The sequence below is a fragment of the Arabidopsis thaliana genome, chromosome 4, assembly GCF_000001735.4.
Source record: "Arabidopsis thaliana chromosome 4, partial sequence".
NCBI lineage: Eukaryota > Viridiplantae > Streptophyta > Magnoliopsida > Brassicales > Brassicaceae > Arabidopsis > Arabidopsis thaliana.
The window spans coordinates 14055613-14072802 of NC_003075.7; the positions used below are offsets into that span (position 1 = coordinate 14055613).

At 38.6% G+C, this 17190-nt stretch overlaps 6 protein-coding genes across 7 annotated transcripts; 4 read left to right on the forward strand and 2 right to left on the reverse strand.

The window, feature by feature from the left end:
* The first annotated feature begins 48 nt into the window (after window positions 1-48).
* Window positions 49-1980, forward strand: AT4G28420 (Tyrosine transaminase family protein). Of its 2 annotated transcripts, NM_001036662.2 has the most exons (5): window positions 49-400; window positions 515-854; window positions 933-1151; window positions 1247-1462; window positions 1549-1980. In NM_001036662.2, the coding sequence occupies exons 1-5, from the start codon at window positions 75-77 to the stop codon at window positions 1795-1797; spliced, it is 1350 nt and encodes a 449-aa protein (NP_001031739.1). In that variant the 5' UTR covers window positions 49-74; the 3' UTR covers window positions 1798-1980. The 2 variants fall into 2 exon arrangements, with proteins under 2 accessions (NP_001031739.1, NP_194571.1); NM_118984.3 differs by having other exon boundaries at window positions 50-400; window positions 1247-1562.
* Window positions 1981-2018: 38 nt separating this feature from the next.
* AT4G28430 (Reticulon family protein) lies at window positions 2019-4252 on the forward strand. The gene is made up of 7 exons (NM_118985.3): window positions 2019-2771; window positions 2852-3005; window positions 3098-3172; window positions 3256-3397; window positions 3501-3570; window positions 3682-3747; window positions 3832-4252. Exons 1-7 carry the CDS (start codon window positions 2234-2236, stop codon window positions 4158-4160), a joined length of 1374 nt encoding a protein of 457 aa, NP_567809.1. The 5' UTR covers window positions 2019-2233; the 3' UTR covers window positions 4161-4252.
* A 31-nt stretch (window positions 4253-4283) lies between these two features.
* On the forward strand, window positions 4284-5774 carry AT4G28440 (Nucleic acid-binding, OB-fold-like protein). Its single transcript, NM_118986.3, has 2 exons — window positions 4284-4709; window positions 5165-5774. Exons 1-2 carry the CDS (start codon window positions 4442-4444, stop codon window positions 5356-5358), a joined length of 462 nt encoding a protein of 153 aa, NP_194573.1. The 5' UTR covers window positions 4284-4441; the 3' UTR covers window positions 5359-5774.
* Window positions 5775-5790: 16 nt separating this feature from the next.
* On the reverse strand, window positions 5791-9096 carry AT4G28450 (WD repeat and SOF domain-containing protein 1). The gene is made up of 16 exons (NM_118987.8): window positions 8905-9096; window positions 8733-8822; window positions 8533-8644; window positions 8419-8446; window positions 8205-8303; window positions 8055-8124; window positions 7939-7973; window positions 7777-7851; window positions 7595-7690; window positions 7430-7493; window positions 7272-7325; window positions 7083-7168; window positions 6860-6985; window positions 6640-6745; window positions 6381-6469; window positions 5791-6274 (listed from the first exon to the last, which is right to left on the reverse strand). Exons 1-16 carry the CDS (start codon window positions 8968-8970, stop codon window positions 6112-6114), a joined length of 1359 nt encoding a protein of 452 aa, NP_567810.5. The 5' UTR covers window positions 8971-9096; the 3' UTR covers window positions 5791-6111.
* A 1283-nt stretch (window positions 9097-10379) lies between these two features.
* AT4G28460 (uncharacterized protein) lies at window positions 10380-11049 on the forward strand. Its single transcript, NM_118988.3, has one exon. It carries the CDS (start codon window positions 10471-10473, stop codon window positions 10687-10689), a length of 219 nt encoding a protein of 72 aa, NP_194575.2. The 5' UTR covers window positions 10380-10470; the 3' UTR covers window positions 10690-11049.
* Window positions 11050-11118: 69 nt separating this feature from the next.
* Window positions 11119-16970, reverse strand: RPN1B (26S proteasome regulatory subunit S2 1B). Its single transcript, NM_118989.6, has 23 exons — window positions 16629-16970; window positions 16195-16295; window positions 15909-16029; window positions 15757-15816; window positions 15461-15571; window positions 15238-15303; window positions 14977-15098; window positions 14719-14833; window positions 14524-14598; window positions 14272-14430; window positions 14066-14173; window positions 13887-13988; window positions 13655-13795; window positions 13468-13572; window positions 13163-13384; window positions 12954-13067; window positions 12650-12865; window positions 12493-12552; window positions 12283-12396; window positions 12103-12188; window positions 11906-12014; window positions 11646-11824; window positions 11119-11542 (listed from the first exon to the last, which is right to left on the reverse strand). The coding sequence occupies exons 1-23, from the start codon at window positions 16743-16745 to the stop codon at window positions 11470-11472; spliced, it is 2676 nt and encodes an 891-aa protein (NP_194576.5). The 5' UTR covers window positions 16746-16970; the 3' UTR covers window positions 11119-11469.
* Between the last annotated feature and the right edge of the window lie 220 nt (window positions 16971-17190).

Sequence of the window (17190 nt, forward strand, 5' to 3'; positions counted from 1 at the left end):
TTTGTTGACCTCTCTTCATATAAACACAACATTTAGATTTCAATAGCTACTTACTCCCAACGAATATATTCACAATGAACCACAACAGCAACCTCGTTCTTCCTTCCCATCAAACCGAGACGCAGACGCAAGATGAAACCGATATCAGCGTTTGGCGTTTCAGGGGAAGCGACAACGCAGCCAAAGCCTCCAGCGTCACGATGAGAGTCATCGTCTACAAGCTCTTCGATGAATGCAGCCTGGATGTGAAAAAGCCTCTTTTACCCCTTGCTCACGGTGACCCTTCTGTCTACCCTTGTTACCGCACCTCCATCCTCGTCGAGAACGCCGTGGTCGACGTCCTTCGCTCCGGCAAGGGTAACTCTTACGGCCCCGCCGCCGGAATTCTCCCAGCCAGACAGTAATATACTAATATTTTTCTCTTACTTTACTCTTAATTACTTTGTTCCACCCACTGTAAGTCTGTAACCATTCAAAACCTAACAGTATTTTCATGGAATGTTTTGTTAATCAGGGCGGTCGCAGATTACGTGAACCGAGACTTGACGAACAAGGTAAAGCCTAATGATGTATTCATAACTGTCGGATGCAACCAAGGGATAGAAGTAGTTCTTCAGTCACTGGCTCGACCAAACGCTAACATCCTTCTCCCAAGGCCTAGTTACCCTCACTACGAGGCTCGTGCCGTCTACAGTGGACTCGAGGTCCGCAAGTTCGATCTCCTTCCAGAGAAAGAATGGGAGATTGATCTCCCAGGCATCGAAGCCATGGCAGATGAGAACACAGTTGCAATGGTTATCATAAACCCTAACAACCCCTGTGGAAATGTTTACTCTTACGATCATCTTAAGAAGGTCCGTATTCATACTTTTAATTAGCTTTGACTCGTGAGAGACTCGAAATATTGGTGCTGATGAATGAAACCTTTATAGGTGGCGGAGACGGCTAAGAAGCTGGGAATAATGGTAATCACAGACGAAGTTTATTGCCAAACAATCTTCGGAGACAAACCTTTTGTCCCAATGGGGGAGTTTTCTTCGATAACTCCGGTTATCACTTTGGGCGGTATATCGAAAGGATGGATTGTTCCTGGTTGGAGAATTGGCTGGATCGCTTTGAATGACCCCAGAGGAATTCTCAAGTCCACAGGGGTCTGTCTTCCTTTTTACTGATCATCATACTAACTTGTGTTTTTGTCGCTTGTGTTACAAGTAATCACTCTGTTTTTTCCTTTTTCTTGTAACAGATGGTACAGTCCATTCAACAGAACCTTGACATAACTCCAGATGCTACAACTATTGTTCAAGCTGCACTTCCTGAGATTTTAGGGAAAGCGAATAAAGAGTTGTTTGCCAAGAAGAATTCGATGCTGAAACAAAACGTGGAATTGGTCTGTGATAGGCTCAAGGAGATTCCTTGCTTGGTCTGCAACAAGAAACCTGAGTCATGCACTTACTTATTGGTACCACCACCAACGTCTCTTATACTCTTTCATGATTCTAGATCAATTTGGATGATTCTTATTTCTTAACAACAATTAAACTGCAGACGAAGCTGAAGCTTCCATTGTTGGAGGACATAGAAGACGACATGGATTTCTGTATGAAGCTAGCCAAAGAAGAAAACCTCGTCTTACTACCAGGAGTGGCTTTGGGATTGAAGAACTGGATAAGGATAACAATTGGAGTAGAAGCTCAGATGCTGGAAGATGCACTTGAGAGGCTCAATGGCTTCTGCAAACGCCATCTCAAGAAAACAGAATCTTCTTTTCAAGCTCTGAGCAATGGCAAAATCTAAACCACTCATCTATAGAGAGACTATACACAACCAAATAAAAAATCTGCAATTTTTGTGGTGTAAAAAACAATAATCATGTCATTTTCATATAAGAAACTCTATGTTTCTTAATCTTATTTCTTTGTTTGAGTCAAGTAGAAAAAGACATGAATAATGTTGAATCAAGACTTTATCTTTACCGTTAAAAGAGACGGACCCACTTTGCCGCCGTCAAATTTAAAAAATGCAAAAGATTTGTCTTTTACTTTCTTTCTTCATCAACGGCTCTCTGATCCACAGTAGCCGGAGAAAAAGCAGAGAGCTCAAATTGTCGGAATTAAGAATCCCCAAATCACATCTTCAAGAACCCTAATAAATTCCCAGAGATTCCTCTCATTTAATCACTTCAGATTCGAAAAAAGTTCTCTCTTTTTCCCAAAAAAAACTTTCTCATACAATGGACTCTACTACCACACCTCCTTCTCTCCGTTCGAATACTAGATCCGCTTTGCGTCTAGCTCGAAACAACAAAACTCTCGTAAAATCTCACATTCCATCTCTCGATTTGGTTTTATTGTCTCCGAAGAACAACAACGGTACTCCTTACCCATCACCTGTTTCTCTCAGTTCACCATCTTCTCCTGTTACTCTTCGTGAGATTCTCCTTTTATCTCCTTCCCCTCTTCGTAAATCGAGAACCCGTTTAAGCAATCGGTTCGATATGGAAGCTGCGGAGGCTGCTGTGACGGCACGACGGAGTAAGACGAAGGGAGGGCAAAATGGTCTTTTGGCCTCGCCGTCGCCGAGGAATTTCCGGAGGTCGAGACTAAGGTCGGAGGCGATGGTAGATACAAAGGAAAATACGGAGCCAATTGTTGTCGTGACCGATGAAAAGAAACAAAACCAGAGGAAACAGAAGAAGTTGGGTCGATCTAAGAAGGAGAAGCACAGTTCTGTTCCTCTGTTAGCTTCTCCTAGTCCATCTTCAGATCAACGTATGTCCTTCCTCTGTCTATTAGCTCATTCGATTTCACTTTCGTGCTCTAATAATTGCTCAATGATTTGTGTAATTCAGCTCAAGATGTTTGTCAAGGTGATTTAGAGCGGATTAGAGAGAATATAAGCGATTTGATTATGTGGAGAGATGTTGCGAAATCAACACTTTGGTTTGGTTTTGGCTGTATATGTTTCCTATCTACTTGCTTTGCTGCTAAAGGATTTAACTTTAGGTAACATTGATTTCTCTGTCAAGGTTTATCTTTCTAGCTTTAATCATTTTTCACATTCATGAGTTGATAATGAAACTTTGTGTGGTTTGAAGTGTTTTCTCAGCGATCTCCTATCTTGGACTTTTGTTTCTTGGGGTATCGTTCTTGTCAAATACTCTTCGCCAAAGGTACAAACTTTTAAGGTCCCAGTACATAAATATCAGCTTGAACTGCAGTTGACTGAAGTTTTGATCCATTTGTTACCATAAAGGGTTACTGAAGAAGCGCGGAGAGAGCTTAAATTGAGTGAAGATGATGTATTACGAATAGCTAGACGAATGCTTCCCATCACCAATTTAGCAATTTCAAAGACGAGTGAGCTTTTCTCTGGTGAACCAGCAATGACACTCAAAGTAGAATTTACAAAACTTTGCCATTCTCATAAAACTTCTCTCCAATGAATGTGACTCTCACGTTGATTTTGTCCTTCTTACACTGTTTTTACTTTGATTTCAGGTGGCACCTTTTGTTCTAATGGGAGCTGAGTATGGTTACCTCATAACATTGTGGAGATTATGTGCTTTTGGTATGATTGTTGAAACACTATATGTCAACATTACTCCAAAGAAAGCTAAACTGTTTTCTTTAGTTGTATCTAGTAGAATTGACACAGAGTATGCATTGTTTCTTTAAACAGGTTTCTTCCTTAGCTTCACTATTCCAAAGCTATATTCATGTTACGCAAGTCAGCTTAACCAAAAAGGTAAACTCTATTAACAGACTGCGTAGCTCTTTGATGGTTCCAATGATTGACACTAAGGATTCTTTGATCTTTGCTTATGTGTAGTTGAGTGTGCACAAAGGAGATTTGTTGAAGCTTGGGGAGTTTGCACACACAAGAAATTCGTAGCAGGCTCTGCAGTTACTGCATTCTGGAATCTAACTTCTCTCAAGACCCGTTTTATTGCAGTGTTTATCATAGTAGTAGTAATCAGATACAGACGACAGAATCTACAGTTAGATTCCGAGGATGAGGAGGAGAAGAAGCAACAAGAAAAAACTCACCCGGAGCAACAAAAATCGCCGGAGGATAAGTCAACTTCACCGCGGTCAGCAGAAGAAGAGCAAGCGTTGGTGCTAGTTGCAGAAACCAAAGCACCAAAGAAGCTTTATTAGTCTAGTCACTAGTGTCTTTTCAGTATCCACCTGTGTAATAATATTTCACATTTACGTAATAATAAATAAAGAGCAGTCATTAATATCAAATAATAAATTGACACGTGACAAGCTCATGAAACTGTGAGAAGCAGGTGATAAAAACTCTCGTCCGTCTTGGGAGAGAGCACATCGTCGTCTTTTCTTTATAAACCCTAAATTCCCATTTCTCTTCTCCAAAAGTTTTATCGATTCCACCAAATTAGGGCGAACGCGAAATCTGGGTATTGTAATTTGAAGCGATGGCGACGACTGGAACTGCTGCGGTTGCGACGGGAACTTCGACGGTGAAGAGAAAACCGGTGTTTGTGAAGGTGGAACAGCTAAAGCCTGGAACGACTGGTCACACGTTGACTGTTAAAGTCATTGAGGCTAATATCGTGGTTCCTGTTACCCGGAAGACTCGTCCAGCGAGTTCTCTGAGTCGTCCTTCTCAGCCTAGTCGAATCGTTGAGTGTCTCATCGGTGACGAAACTGGGTGTATCCTCTTCACTGCTCGTAACGATCAAGGTTATTGTTTCTCCACTTTTCTCTTGCTTTATGGATATAGAAATGGTGTCTTCGTAGTTTATTAGAGTGATAAGTCTTATCCTTTGTTGTTCTCTCGTTTGTCTTAATCAATTTCTATTTTGAGCAAATGGTAAATGTGTTTCTATTAGTACTATTTGGTAAATGATGTATCAGTTATTGTATGTGTATTTAGTGATGTCTTTGTGAAATTGAAGCTTGAAAGAATCTTGGCCTTGAGGGTCTGTAACTCTGTATAGTCTTACCTATAGTGATGATGAAACTTGCTTGGTTAGATGTTGAGTTATGTTCAATTGAATGGTCTACATTATCCCAAAACTTTCATAGCTTTTCATAATGTGAAGTTTTGTTATACCAGTTTTCGTGCAATTGATGTGGCTACTGATTAGCTCTAATGATGTTATTGGTTTTTTTTGTGTGTGTGTGTGTGTGTATAGTTGATCTTATGAAGCCGGGTGCTACGGTGATACTGCGCAATTCAAGGATAGACATGTTCAAGGGTACAATGAGGCTAGGAGTTGATAAATGGGGACGCATCGAAGCCACTGGAGCCGCGTCTTTCACTGTCAAGGAGGATAACAATCTGTCTCTCGTTGAGTATGAACTGATCAATGTTGGTGGTGATCAGTGATCTTTTAGTATGTTTATGGAGGTTAACCCCTGAGAGTGTTGGGTTCTGATTTTTCTACCGTGAAGGTCTTTGATTTAGATGATGAAGATTGTATGACTGGTCCAGAGTTGCTTGTAGGAATATGCTTCTTCTTTTTTACCCTAAAATATGCGGTCATGATCTTGCTCTGGAGAACTATTGAGCCTGCGGTAATGGCGTAATGCAATTGTTCCTTTTAATTTGTGTTGATGTAAGTTAAAGACCATTGAGAGCTTGCTTGTGCACTATCTAATACAGTAAAAATAAGTTTTTCTTTCTTAAACTTTACTAATGTCTTTGTTTTTTCATTAATTACTATTTGATGTACACTATTGTACCCTCTCGGTTACAGAGAGTTTTGCCCAACTTTTTACATCGAAAGCATCTCATCCTTGATTAATGTCATTGTTAAGACAAATTGTAAGTGCATAAAATTCATCGACGGATCATAGAACCATTGTCTAGTTAAGTCGGTCTAATTCCAAACTTTATAAATCTTTGAAATCAGAATGTTACTTTGAAGATCAGCTTTGTAACACCAAAAACGAATAGTTAATGAACACAATACGTAGTGAAGAGAAAAAAGAAAACGAAATGGGTAATAACTTAATGGCATAAAGAAAGGCTTACAACACAGCAAAAATGTTCATGTTCCTAATCTTACCCTCACTATACCAATACAATCCTCTCCACGTATCATCATCCTTGAAAGGAACAAACGGAGAAAGAGTAGAGTCACTCCACTTCTTTGATGATCTTTCTTTTGCGCAGAGGTGCTGTGACCACTGTTCCTGGAGCACTGTGAGCTTTCCTTCGTGCTTCTTTTCTTCTCTTCGAATCGTTCACAGTTCGAATGATACCCATCGCTTTGTATATTGGTTTTGGCAAGTGCCTGTGTCTGTAATTCACAATAACCAAAACGTTACCATGTTACTATAGTTATCTTTTGACAATCTCCAGAGTTAAAGCATGGGATAAAACCACAGTTTTCATTGGTCATTTACCTCACAATGCGCTTAACCTCAGAAAGATGCTTGTACCGGTTCTTCACAGCCTCGTTGTACTCATGCTTCTTTTGTTCCCTTGGAAGAATCTGCAGCACAACACACCAATTAACATTGACAATTCACCGTTCCAAGTTAAAACTTCTTAAGAAAGCATGTACGAGTAATATCTCATAATCATATGCACTATTGGATCAACTGCTAAGCCTGTGGTAACTCTTTTTTGGTCTTTATTTTGTATAAATTCACAGAATCTTACAACTCCCAATTGCTCTGATGCCTTTGCCTTCCATAGCCTGAGATTGGTGTCATCACTGCCCGATATTACATATGTAGCATCACAGCTATATTTGACACAGAATACTCTACAAGAAAAAAGAAATGAAATTTAGAAATTGCTTAGACTAAATCAAATTACCAAGGTGGTACACTAGAACATCTGAACTTGAAGTATATATAGACTGTTCAGTAGATTGTACCTCTGCATCCTCTTTGTATGGTAGATTTCCCTGCTGTGTCCTCCATTGTATGGGAAGATTCTCACAGATCGATCATAAGAACCCGTAACAAACTCACGACCAGTCGGTGAAAAGTCAATATCCATCCTGAAAAATGATGAAATTAGATAATCATAATGCATTTGGATGATATCTTGTTAAATATTATAGCTGATACTTGAGATAAATCATTCTTCATTCTTACACTGCAGAAACATGATCTTTATGCACGCACTTGGCTTCGTCCAACTTTCTACCATCAAAGCTATAGCAACTTCCATCTTCATTAGCCTATTCAGTTTCCCCATGGGATAAAATTAGCACATAAGCAAAAGACAAACGCTGATTTAGCATAGCCCATCACAGAAAAATTCACTTTATGATTATCACTTACAGCTGTCAGGTTCATAGGCTCCATGGGGTTCCATGCAATTGAATTTGTTTTTGTCTGCCAAAAGAAAAGCAATTAGCAGACCACGGTTGCAATTGTTTAGTTTGAAGGGTATTAATGATTAAATATGACGAGAATATGTAAAAAAGTTTCAACTATACCATCATGATAATTTTCCTTGCCGCAGAAGACAAGCGGAGATCATATATGGTTATGCTCCGGTCACTGGAAGAAGAGATATCCCCTTACAGTGTTAGAGAAAGCTCTGGAAGGTGTAGCACAGACAATTACATGACATATACAAGTATAAAGTAGAAAGAATATACCTAGCTGATGTAGCCAATAAATTAGGCTCTCCAGGATTAAACCGAACAGATATTACAGAGTCAGTTCCCCACTGGAAACTCTGAACTGGCTGAGACCTAATTACAAAAAGTAAAACCATAAGCCCTGCTTACGTAAAATTAAAACAAACACCAAAGATTTCTTTTAGCAGGAGCCTGAGTACCTATTATGATTCCATATATCAAGTTGAGCTCCGGCCGTAGCAAAAAGGTCACCTTCAAACTGATGATCAACAGCCCTAGAAATGACAAAAAGCTTAGTAACTCAAGTTTTTTGTACCAACAGAATCATGAGAAATCGCATAAAGAGTGTGTACGAAGTCTACCAGAAAGCATTCTTCCAGACATAGGTTGCAGATGGCTGAAAAAATAGTTTGTTAAAAGCTTGTAGTTATATACCAGCAAGAGAAAGCTCCAGATAATACAATATTGAAAGAACTACCTCAATGAAATTCTCAGATGAAATGCTAGAATCTTCAAGTGAAGGACGAGGAACATTCCACAAACGAACACTGCACAAATCCATTAACCTTAGTTTAACAGCCAAAAATCTGATCACCGACTGGAACAATAAATTGTTATTATATCTTACGTGCAATCAGTTCCGCATGAAACCAATACATTTCCATCGGTTGATGCAGTAAGACCACGCACAGCACCTTGATGACCAGGGAATTGGCAAACTGTACGCCTGCATGTTTCAAGTTCCAGAATTCATTTACCAAAAGCACAGCACAAAGCAAAGCCTTTAATACTAAATGAAGTTCAAATTAATTCAGAGGGGATTTCGTTTTCAAGATTTTAACCTTGAAGAGATATCCCAAAGGCGAATATCTGCAGAGAAGAAAACGATACATAGTATCAGTAACATCAATGGATACAAACAACCAGCTTACATAAATATGCCATTAGATAATTACCTCCATCCATAGAAGCAGAGAAGATTCCTTTGAGGTAATTTGGGTTCTTCGCCATACATGAGACTCCATCACGATGACCATCCATTGCTCCAACAAACGGCCTTGCAAATATCTACAGAAAAACAAAAACAGAGCCAAATTTGGGGACTGCTCCATAACTAAACAACACAGACAATCAAAATTGAAACTCAAGAGCACACCTTTTCTAATTTGGCAGCTGTAAGAGCTCTCTGGTATTCCACGGCCTTCTCCATAGGTCGAAGACTTGGGTCGAAGTTGTGAAAGACCCTCTGGAAACGAATTGATAATGTTATTGATAGTCTAAAGCTAAATTTTGTGATATGGGAAACGAATTGGATATGCAAAAATTACCTGAAGATCCTGACTTCTTTCTCGAGTGTATTCATCAACCGATCTTGATAACGTCTTAATCTTCATTGCTTAATACTACAAAAAGGTCACGACGAAGACTAACGGGGAAGAGAGACACAGAGAGATACAGAGTCAAAAGTGAGCTAAGTTCTCCAGACAGAAAAACCCTAGATGAGAGGTTTTGGGAGAGGTGACGAATCTGAGATGGGCCTAACTTAAAAATATTTAGTCCTTAATGGGCTTTTTATAATTTATTATAATTGGCCCAAAAGTTACTATTGCAAAACTTGCTCGAGTTTAAGTTTTTCTGTTACAAAATGCGGGACATTTACAAGGTTAGTGTTTAATAATTTATCAAGGAGTTGAGTTCTTTAAAATCATGAATTCGAGTACGGCCGATAACAAATAATTGATTCAAACTATTTAAATCTGTTTTGATCCAATCCGAAGATGTTATTGTAAACAAAACTCTGAAGAATTCTCTGGTTACCTAAAATGCATGACTTTGAATACAATATCATTACCGTTGGACTTTTACTAGTAAAGTTGGTTAATACAAGACTATTCTTCAAATTTGGACAAGTCAAGATTCTCGTGTTTTGAATTTTAAGGTTTCTTATAATTAAACAGTCCTTTAAAATATAGTTGAATTCAAAGAACACTCATATGCTTGTATACATTTTATACTATTTAGCAACAAACTCACACAAGCTTTTCAAGTATTCAAATAGGAAAAAACCACCTACCAAACACTTTACTTTGTTCTCTAACTACTTATATACCTACTAACGCAGTTGATACGTAATTTTATCTTACATTTCAACCTTTTTCATTAACTCATAATGGATTATTGTCCACTCAAACTACACTGACAAGAGAATTATTTAAGTGAAACTGTGAATTGGTCCTCCTACGGTACTTTTATTTAGTCAATGGTAACTTACGCGTTAAGTTTCAAATTTCATATAAGACTTTTCAGAACGAAATTATGCCTATGATATATTGCGAAATTTCTTGAAATATTTTATTGATATGTGATTCTATTAAAATAAATAGCTTAAATAAGAATTGTATCTTTGAAAGATACAATTGCTATCAAATGATCTAGTATAAATTAATCATTGGTACCGCGTAAACATCTTGATAAAATTGCATCAATTAGTTTTTCGAATAAAACACTTGTTTTTAAAAAATTTATGTGTAAATATAATTTCGTTAACAAAATTCTCATTGATTATTTTTTACCTCTAAAAAACTAAAAACCACCAAAATGGGTATAAATGTAATTTGGCACATCGTAAAGTGTCATAAGAGCGACCCGTTCAAGTCATAATACTTGGTCAACACGCAAAATCGTGAGCTAGCGCCGGGAAAACCCGACCTAAGTGATGAACTCTCTCAAGTCATGACCGCTTCCTCGTCAAATAACTATAAATATTCCCTCTCATTTATTTGATTTCCCACATAACCATATCTCTTAATTTTCTTTGATATCAAACAAAAAAAAGGCTTCTGTTTTATTTTATTACTTGTCGGTACAACATAAAGAAGAGAAAGTAAAATACGATGAGAAGAGTTAGTTGGTCTACTGTTTTGATTGTGGTTGTGATGGTGTCGTTGTTTTTCGTAGAACACGTGGTGGTTCCGGCTGCGGCGGGGAGGGTTCTTACTGAAAAATCGGGAGATGGAAGTGCGACTATGACGGTGGAGAAGATGAAATCGACGGTGGATTCTTGGTTTCAGCGTTTGGCGTCGGGTCCAAGTCCAAGAGGTCGCGGCCATTAAATTTTCCTTTTTTACTTTTTTTTTCCTGGCCGGAGGAGATTAATTAATCTCGATATACCCCATATGTATACCAGAACAAACGGTGAAAACTGTATTCCATTCATTTATTTCATTATTTGTTTTTTTTTTCTTTAGGCAAAGTTCATATAGTTAGTGACAGAAACTAAAACCCTCAATATACATGTACATGATTTTTGCTTTTGCTGGTTGCTAATTTTAATAAGATTTTATACTTCTGGTTTATGTTTGGGAACGAACTTATTCAAAAAAAAAAAAAAAAGATACACCGAGGAAACAAGTGAGTCGTGCACGCCATCTATGTAAAATTGTAAATATGTAGCCGGGCTAGCTGGGTCACCCTTTCAACATTTTAATAATATTACATAGTTTTGGCCAAATCCGGAAACAACGAGAGGAGCCTTTGCATGTCACAAATTGAAGTTGGAGTGCGTACAAACCAAGAACTTGAAGTTCCAGGGCAGCAAACCAAAGAGCCCATAATCAATAAGCCAAGTTTATAGAAACGTCGAACGAGTTGATTTGAAGGAGTTGCAGGTTAAGAGAATTGGATTTGGAAACTTATCCAGCTTTTAGAATGCGATATTAAAGTAGTGCACAAGAAGTTCCTATATATTGCAATGAAGCTATTTTTTCTTTTAAAAGGAGAGATTGTGAACCATTTCCTGGGAACAGACGGGAATAAACTAAAAAACTTTTGACAACCGTAGTGAAAGTATTCAAAGGCTCTCTCTCTTTCTTCAAATGCTTGCAACTTTGGATTTACTCCTCTCTGTAGTCTGGATTTTCCTTCAATATGACGAAACCTTCTAATATGGGCGACAACGGAATGTACCTGTGACCCAAAAAGAAGCAGAGTTTTTTTAGATTCCAATATGTAAAACAGAGTTTTATTTCGAGTAGGATAATGTAACAAGGGGATTAGAGGAACAACATACTTCTCGGTTGCGAGTTCAGCTCTCTCCCCAGCAGCAAGGAGAACAGGTGTTGAGTGCGTTTGGAACCCAGTGATTGTCTTAGGTCGGCCTGCCTGTCCAACCACATCAACCGCTTGTCCTACCCGCACTGGCACCGAGATGGGCTTCAGGCTCTGATCCACCGTCAGCATCATCCTTGGCTACACACTCAAACCGTATTGTGTTAGTAGATAAACTTAGTTCATTAAAAAAAAAGTCATCAGACAGAAAATTGCACTCACCTGCATCGCCAAAACAAGGAAGTAGAGCACATAGTGATATTTCCCCAGTATAATGGATTTCATGTCAAGGCATGCATGCAACAATGTCACTATACCAGCAAGTGCGGTTCTAGGTACAAAATACAACACCCAAGTTTAGGATTCACAAGGTGGAGCTTTGAAAGCAAAGTATACATAAAATATATGTTATAACTTACGGCGATAGCAAGAGCCGTTCGGAGTGGAAAGGATTGAGAGTTAAGAGACCCTTTCCCATATGCACAAACCCTTGAGCGATGCGCACCTGCATTGTGACTTAAGACAATGAGAACAAGCCTATCATAAGTAGAAACCGTGTTTATTCCATGAAAACTTAAAAAGAAATCATAAAACGTTACACAGAAAAGAAGGCTGGCATCCTTGTAATAATAGCTGGAGAGATTTCTAAGCATGCCAGCTATCCTTGCATTGTTGGTTCCAGCGCCTATCAATCCAAGGGAGATAATTGCTGCCTGTAGGAATCAGATGAAACATCAGTCCAACGCTGCATAGCAAGTCAAAGAAATAACTACTCTACCTCAACCATGAGTGGCGAAAAGATAACTCACCATTGCAACTTCTGAATCTGTGTCATGGCTTAGTCTGCTCAAAGTGTCCATAACAGTCACCTGGAATTATAAAAAAGTTAGAGAGTAACAACAGTATTCTTAAGCAGAAAAGTAACTGCACGCCGCCGAAAACTAGATATGCAAAAATAATACTCACCTTTGGGTTTGATATACATAGGAGACCAAGAGCCAAAGGCACTGCACGTCGAATGTTCTGCTCTCCATACTGTAGTACGCGCTCCAAAGAACGGATCTCCATATCCAGACCCAATTCCTCAGACATAGCAACCATAGCTAATCCAATCACAGCTGGACCCTGGTGGATATCACCTTTCACCAGATGCTCTCCACACTGAGCCAGAAGGTCTTGGACCTGAATAGTTTGAATAGTTTGAAGAGTCAGACTAAACTAGAAAGAAGTGAATAATCTAATTCAACCACTAGCACACTTGATCAGATACCTTAAGGACATTCCCGGTTCCAGCATATGCACATGAAAGAAGTGTCATATCACAATACTTTCTGATTTTCTCATTGAACGTCTTTGAAACTTCTGCAGTAGCCTCCACACTTTCCTGCTCGATATTGGAACAAGTTAAAACTAATAATCGGGGAAATAACGATCAAGTACACGAACAAGAAAAATAATCAAGTATGACTGGCTGCCCACCTGTTTGCCAAGGTACAAAAGACCAAGTCCAAGAGGCAAGAAACGAGTGAGGGCTTCACCCAGCTCTGCCTCGCTCCGATCCATCAAAGCAAATATAATAGATTGTGCAACCTCTTCGTTACACGAACCAACATAAATCATCCCCAAACTAAGTGCAGCAAATGCAATCACATCGAGAGGTGCGTTGGCATCATTTAGTATTGGAGACAACCTGATTTTTATCTATCCAAACAGTGAGCATGTTATTGTCTCGTCAACAGAACATTCAACTTAGCACCATAGGTAAGAAGATAACATGTATTCACCTGATCATTTTGGGAACCCGCATATGCAATCCCGAGACCCATAATAGCACCAATTCGGACAGATGAATCCTCATTGTCAATATAACCTGAAAGAAGGGCAAATGCCTGAGAAAGAGAGCTGAGTGAGAATGAATGGCGAAAAATTGTGACACAGAGGTTCCCATATTAAAAAAAAAAAAAAACTCACAGGGTCACAATCATTCTTAATGCCACAATTAACAATCCCAACTCCCAGCAGAGCTCCAGCAACGACGGGATTATCGTTACTATGGAAATATTTGTCGAGATGACCTAGTCCGGTCTCCACATCCCACAATTGAATCATACCCTAGAATTGTTGTTAAAACAAGTTCGTGTTACAATTTTACTTCCAAAATAAAAACATAGCTAATCAATTTATCAAGTAAGATGAGGTATACCAGACTAGCAACTGCACTGGTCTTTCCATGTTCTTTATTTTTGAAGAGCCAGTTTCCAGCCGATCCACTGGTTGAGTCAGATGGTACTGTCATTAATTTGTCCTGCAATAAGGAAATATATGAAAAGGGCAGCTTCCAAAGTTCTTCTTATGTTGCACATTAAGATCCTGTAATCATACCTGGCCGAATCCAGCATTTACAAATGCATTCACAAAAGTCGCAGATAGATTTTGCCTAGCTGAGTCCACACTTGGACCAGAGCTAGCCCTACCATCAAGCAAGTGAGCCTGCAAATTTCAGTGGACAGGTAAGAGGCACTTCCATAAACATATCCTGTAACCAAATAAACCAGTAACAGACATAATATTCAATTAAACTGATATACCTTGTAGATGTCTTCAGGCGTCTTGGCCTCCATGACCTCAATATCCCTAGCAAGCGTCAGATATCCTTCACTCAACTTAGAGTTGTTAACAATATCCTGTAGCGCTTCTTTGTCTTCGTCATTTGCAACCATCTCTTGGTCAAGCTCAAAGGTCATACCCTGCATGGAGAAATAACAAGAGAAAAATAAATATAAGAAAATAAAAAATCAGGTACTGCACCTTTATGCTAATTTAAATTATTAAGAACTTACATGACGTGCAATCATGTAGCAGAACTGTTTCTTTTTTACCAGATCGGTACATGAGGTAAATACTTGCTTCACATACTGCACAAAGGAAAAATATATATCATAAGAAAAATACATAAGTTAAAGAAGAGCTTTTCCCAGCTGCTCCCATGTTGCAGAAAGAGGATATTAAGTTTTATATGAAGATTAGAACCATACCTGCATGTTATCAAGAAATAATGCAATTTGCAGCGCGTTTGGATATTCTGCAAACTTAATGTAGATCATGTAAGCAATATCTAGAACCAACATGTCATCTGGTCCTGGAAGATACCTGGAAAAAAACATACAATATCAACGGGACTGATAATGTGCAAGATAACCAAGCAAAGCTCATGAGAGCTTGTCTCATATGAAAATAACATAATTAAGGGTGAAACGCCAGTCGAATGAATAAGCTAAACATATTGAAATTACTTTGCTGCACTCGTGAGATAGTTGCACGTCCTCCTGAAATTTGTATTGTCAACATGCTCAAGTAAGAGATCAAGATCCTCAACATCCATTAAAAGGTCAACAGCTTCGGTTTCGGCATTATGCTGCAAAGAACAAAAGGGAATCCTTCAAAAATGTGAACAAAACAAGAGGCGCAAATTTCACGCCTATCAATGAAACTTATATTAATATACAATGGACCCCTTGTTATTACAAGAAAAGTAAGAATGACAAGGATCTCACCTTCATGTGAAAAGAAACAATTTGCTGCACAAGATCCATTAAGTCTTCAATAGAGGACTCTTCACCCTGATATAACAAAAAGAATGAGCATTATAACCATATTCAGTAACGAGCCCATTGTCATAATATTCATTAACAAACCATAATATCCATGACGTTGCCAGAATATGAGTGAAACTCCTCGAGCTAAAGAACATTGCCAAAGACCAAATTGTTTACTAACCTGACGTATTGTATACTCTTTTGCAATCTCTCCAGCCAAATTCCTGACATACTCGTGACCCCACGATCCGATGTCACTCTCTGATCCATTCAACCTATAGTTTAAGCTTTCCTGAAAGAGTATTGCATAACAAAGGATCAGCAACAAATAGCTTAAGTCAAATTCTACCAAGAACCACAAAACACAAATCTGGTAAGGCATATCATAAGAGGAAAACAAAAGGGAATCTAGTTAAATGAATGTGAAGCAAATAGCAATAGGCAAGAAACTCCTACAACAGTAGCAAGAAAGCATACCCTTTCACCTTCAGCAGACATGGTCAGTGCCAGGACAGAAAGTATATCAGCCAACATTTTCTGCAAAAACGAGTGCGATCTTATAATCCAGACTCAGTAGAACGACTAAGACGGTGTTGATGAGAAATGACTTAAAATGTTTGAAATCGTACTTTGAGATCAGACTCTGCCATTTTTGCATGAAATTCTTTAAGAACTCCATAATGAGGGCGGAGAAACTTGAGGGGTTTTGGAACTGATGTCATGGAGCTTGTTGAGTCACGAATTTCCTTCCTACATACCAAAAGAGATCGATCAAGATTAGACTATGAAAACAGTGAAAGCACTAAAAGCAGCAAAAGAAGTGTCATAAGCCCATTAAAGAAACTCCAATAGAAAATTATCAGAATATTTGCATCTAATCAAATCAAGGATGGGTTTAAGAGATACAAAAACTACCTCATGCTTTCAAGAGCAATCTTCTGTAACTCAGGATTGGGGTCCTGAACTCTCTCAACATAGAGCTCCAGATTCTGCTTTAGTTGCAAGTCCTCTTCAGACTACAATAACATCATATGCAAATTGAGTCAGCTGCCAATCAAACCAGCTAAAACCATAGCCATAGTACAAAAGATTCCTATTAATTTAACTCCATGTGACTTAAACCCTAACAAGAATTGTATCTTCCCAGAACGAGTTATAATGTGGATTTAACCAACTTCTTAACCTCGCTTTCTAAATAGCAATGCGACATTCACAATATATCAGCTAAACCGTACATCTCGGAAAATCTACAGCTTAATCGTGAGTTTTTTCCGATCTCCCTGGATTCTTTCTAACTCAGCTAAGCACGATTCCAACTAATAATCGAAATCGATATAAAGAAAACTCACCAGATCCTCTTCCTTTTTATCATCTTTCTTCTTGGAATCCTTAGAAGGAATCTTCGTCGTAGCTTCGTCCCGCTTCGCACCACCGCCAACACTGTTCGGATCCGGAACTGGAGCCATTGTAAGTCAGACTATCACCTGATCAAATCAACGAATCCAAACAATGAGTATCGAAATTCGTAAAACTCGGAAGAATCGAGCAGCTTCTATCTTATGAGCTCTCGCGTAAACCCTAAGTCTCTCTGGAATGGCTCGTTAGAGAAGAACTATGCTTTTCTTCAGGAACTGTAGCAAAAAGGTTCAACTGTAAAAAATAAATACTATCAGATAAAAAAAAGTACTTATACGGAAGAAGATTACCCCTCGATCAAGAATTCCATTGTGGGCTCAGCCCATAATAAATTGGGCTATTCATTGGGCCATAGTATTCTACTATGGTCTCTATATAAAACACCTTGTCTTTGGCAAACATCTCTATATATAATCAACACTTTAAAATTTATTTTATTTGGGCGATATAGCCAATCACAAAATAAAGGACTCCAAAAACATCTATTTTATCGGA

Coding starts and splice junctions, on each gene's coding strand:
- AT4G28420 (NM_001036662.2), top strand. CDS start 75: ATGAACCACAACAGCAACCTCGTTCTTCCTTCCCATCAAACCGAGACG. Junction 855..932: donor CTTACGATCATCTTAAGAAG/GTCCGTATTCAT, acceptor AAACCTTTATAG/GTGGCGGAGACGGCTAAGAA. Junction 1,463..1,548: donor AGTCATGCACTTACTTATTG/GTACCACCACCA, acceptor ATTAAACTGCAG/ACGAAGCTGAAGCTTCCATT.
- AT4G28430 (NM_118985.3), top strand. CDS start 2,234: ATGGACTCTACTACCACACCTCCTTCTCTCCGTTCGAATACTAGATCC. Junction 3,173..3,255: donor TCAAATACTCTTCGCCAAAG/GTACAAACTTTT, acceptor GTTACCATAAAG/GGTTACTGAAGAAGCGCGGA. Junction 3,748..3,831: donor AAGTCAGCTTAACCAAAAAG/GTAAACTCTATT, acceptor GCTTATGTGTAG/TTGAGTGTGCACAAAGGAGA.
- AT4G28440 (NM_118986.3), top strand. CDS start 4,442: ATGGCGACGACTGGAACTGCTGCGGTTGCGACGGGAACTTCGACGGTG. Junction 4,710..5,164: donor CACTGCTCGTAACGATCAAG/GTTATTGTTTCT, acceptor GTGTGTGTATAG/TTGATCTTATGAAGCCGGGT.
- AT4G28450 (NM_118987.8), bottom strand. CDS start 8,970: ATGAAGATTAAGACGTTATCAAGATCGGTTGATGAATACACTCGAGAA. Junction 8,823..8,904: donor AAAGAAGTCAGGATCTTCAG/GTAATTTTTGCA, acceptor ATTCGTTTCCAG/AGGGTCTTTCACAACTTCGA. Junction 8,125..8,204: donor TCATGCGGAACTGATTGCAC/GTAAGATATAAT, acceptor GGATTTGTGCAG/TGTTCGTTTGTGGAATGTTC.
- AT4G28460 (NM_118988.3), top strand. CDS start 10,471: ATGAGAAGAGTTAGTTGGTCTACTGTTTTGATTGTGGTTGTGATGGTG.
- RPN1B (NM_118989.6), bottom strand. CDS start 16,745: ATGGCTCCAGTTCCGGATCCGAACAGTGTTGGCGGTGGTGCGAAGCGG. Junction 14,834..14,976: donor TATCTCACGAGTGCAGCAAA/GTAATTTCAATA, acceptor GTTTTTTTCCAG/GTATCTTCCAGGACCAGATG. Junction 14,599..14,718: donor TATTTCTTGATAACATGCAG/GTATGGTTCTAA, acceptor TCCTTTGTGCAG/TATGTGAAGCAAGTATTTAC.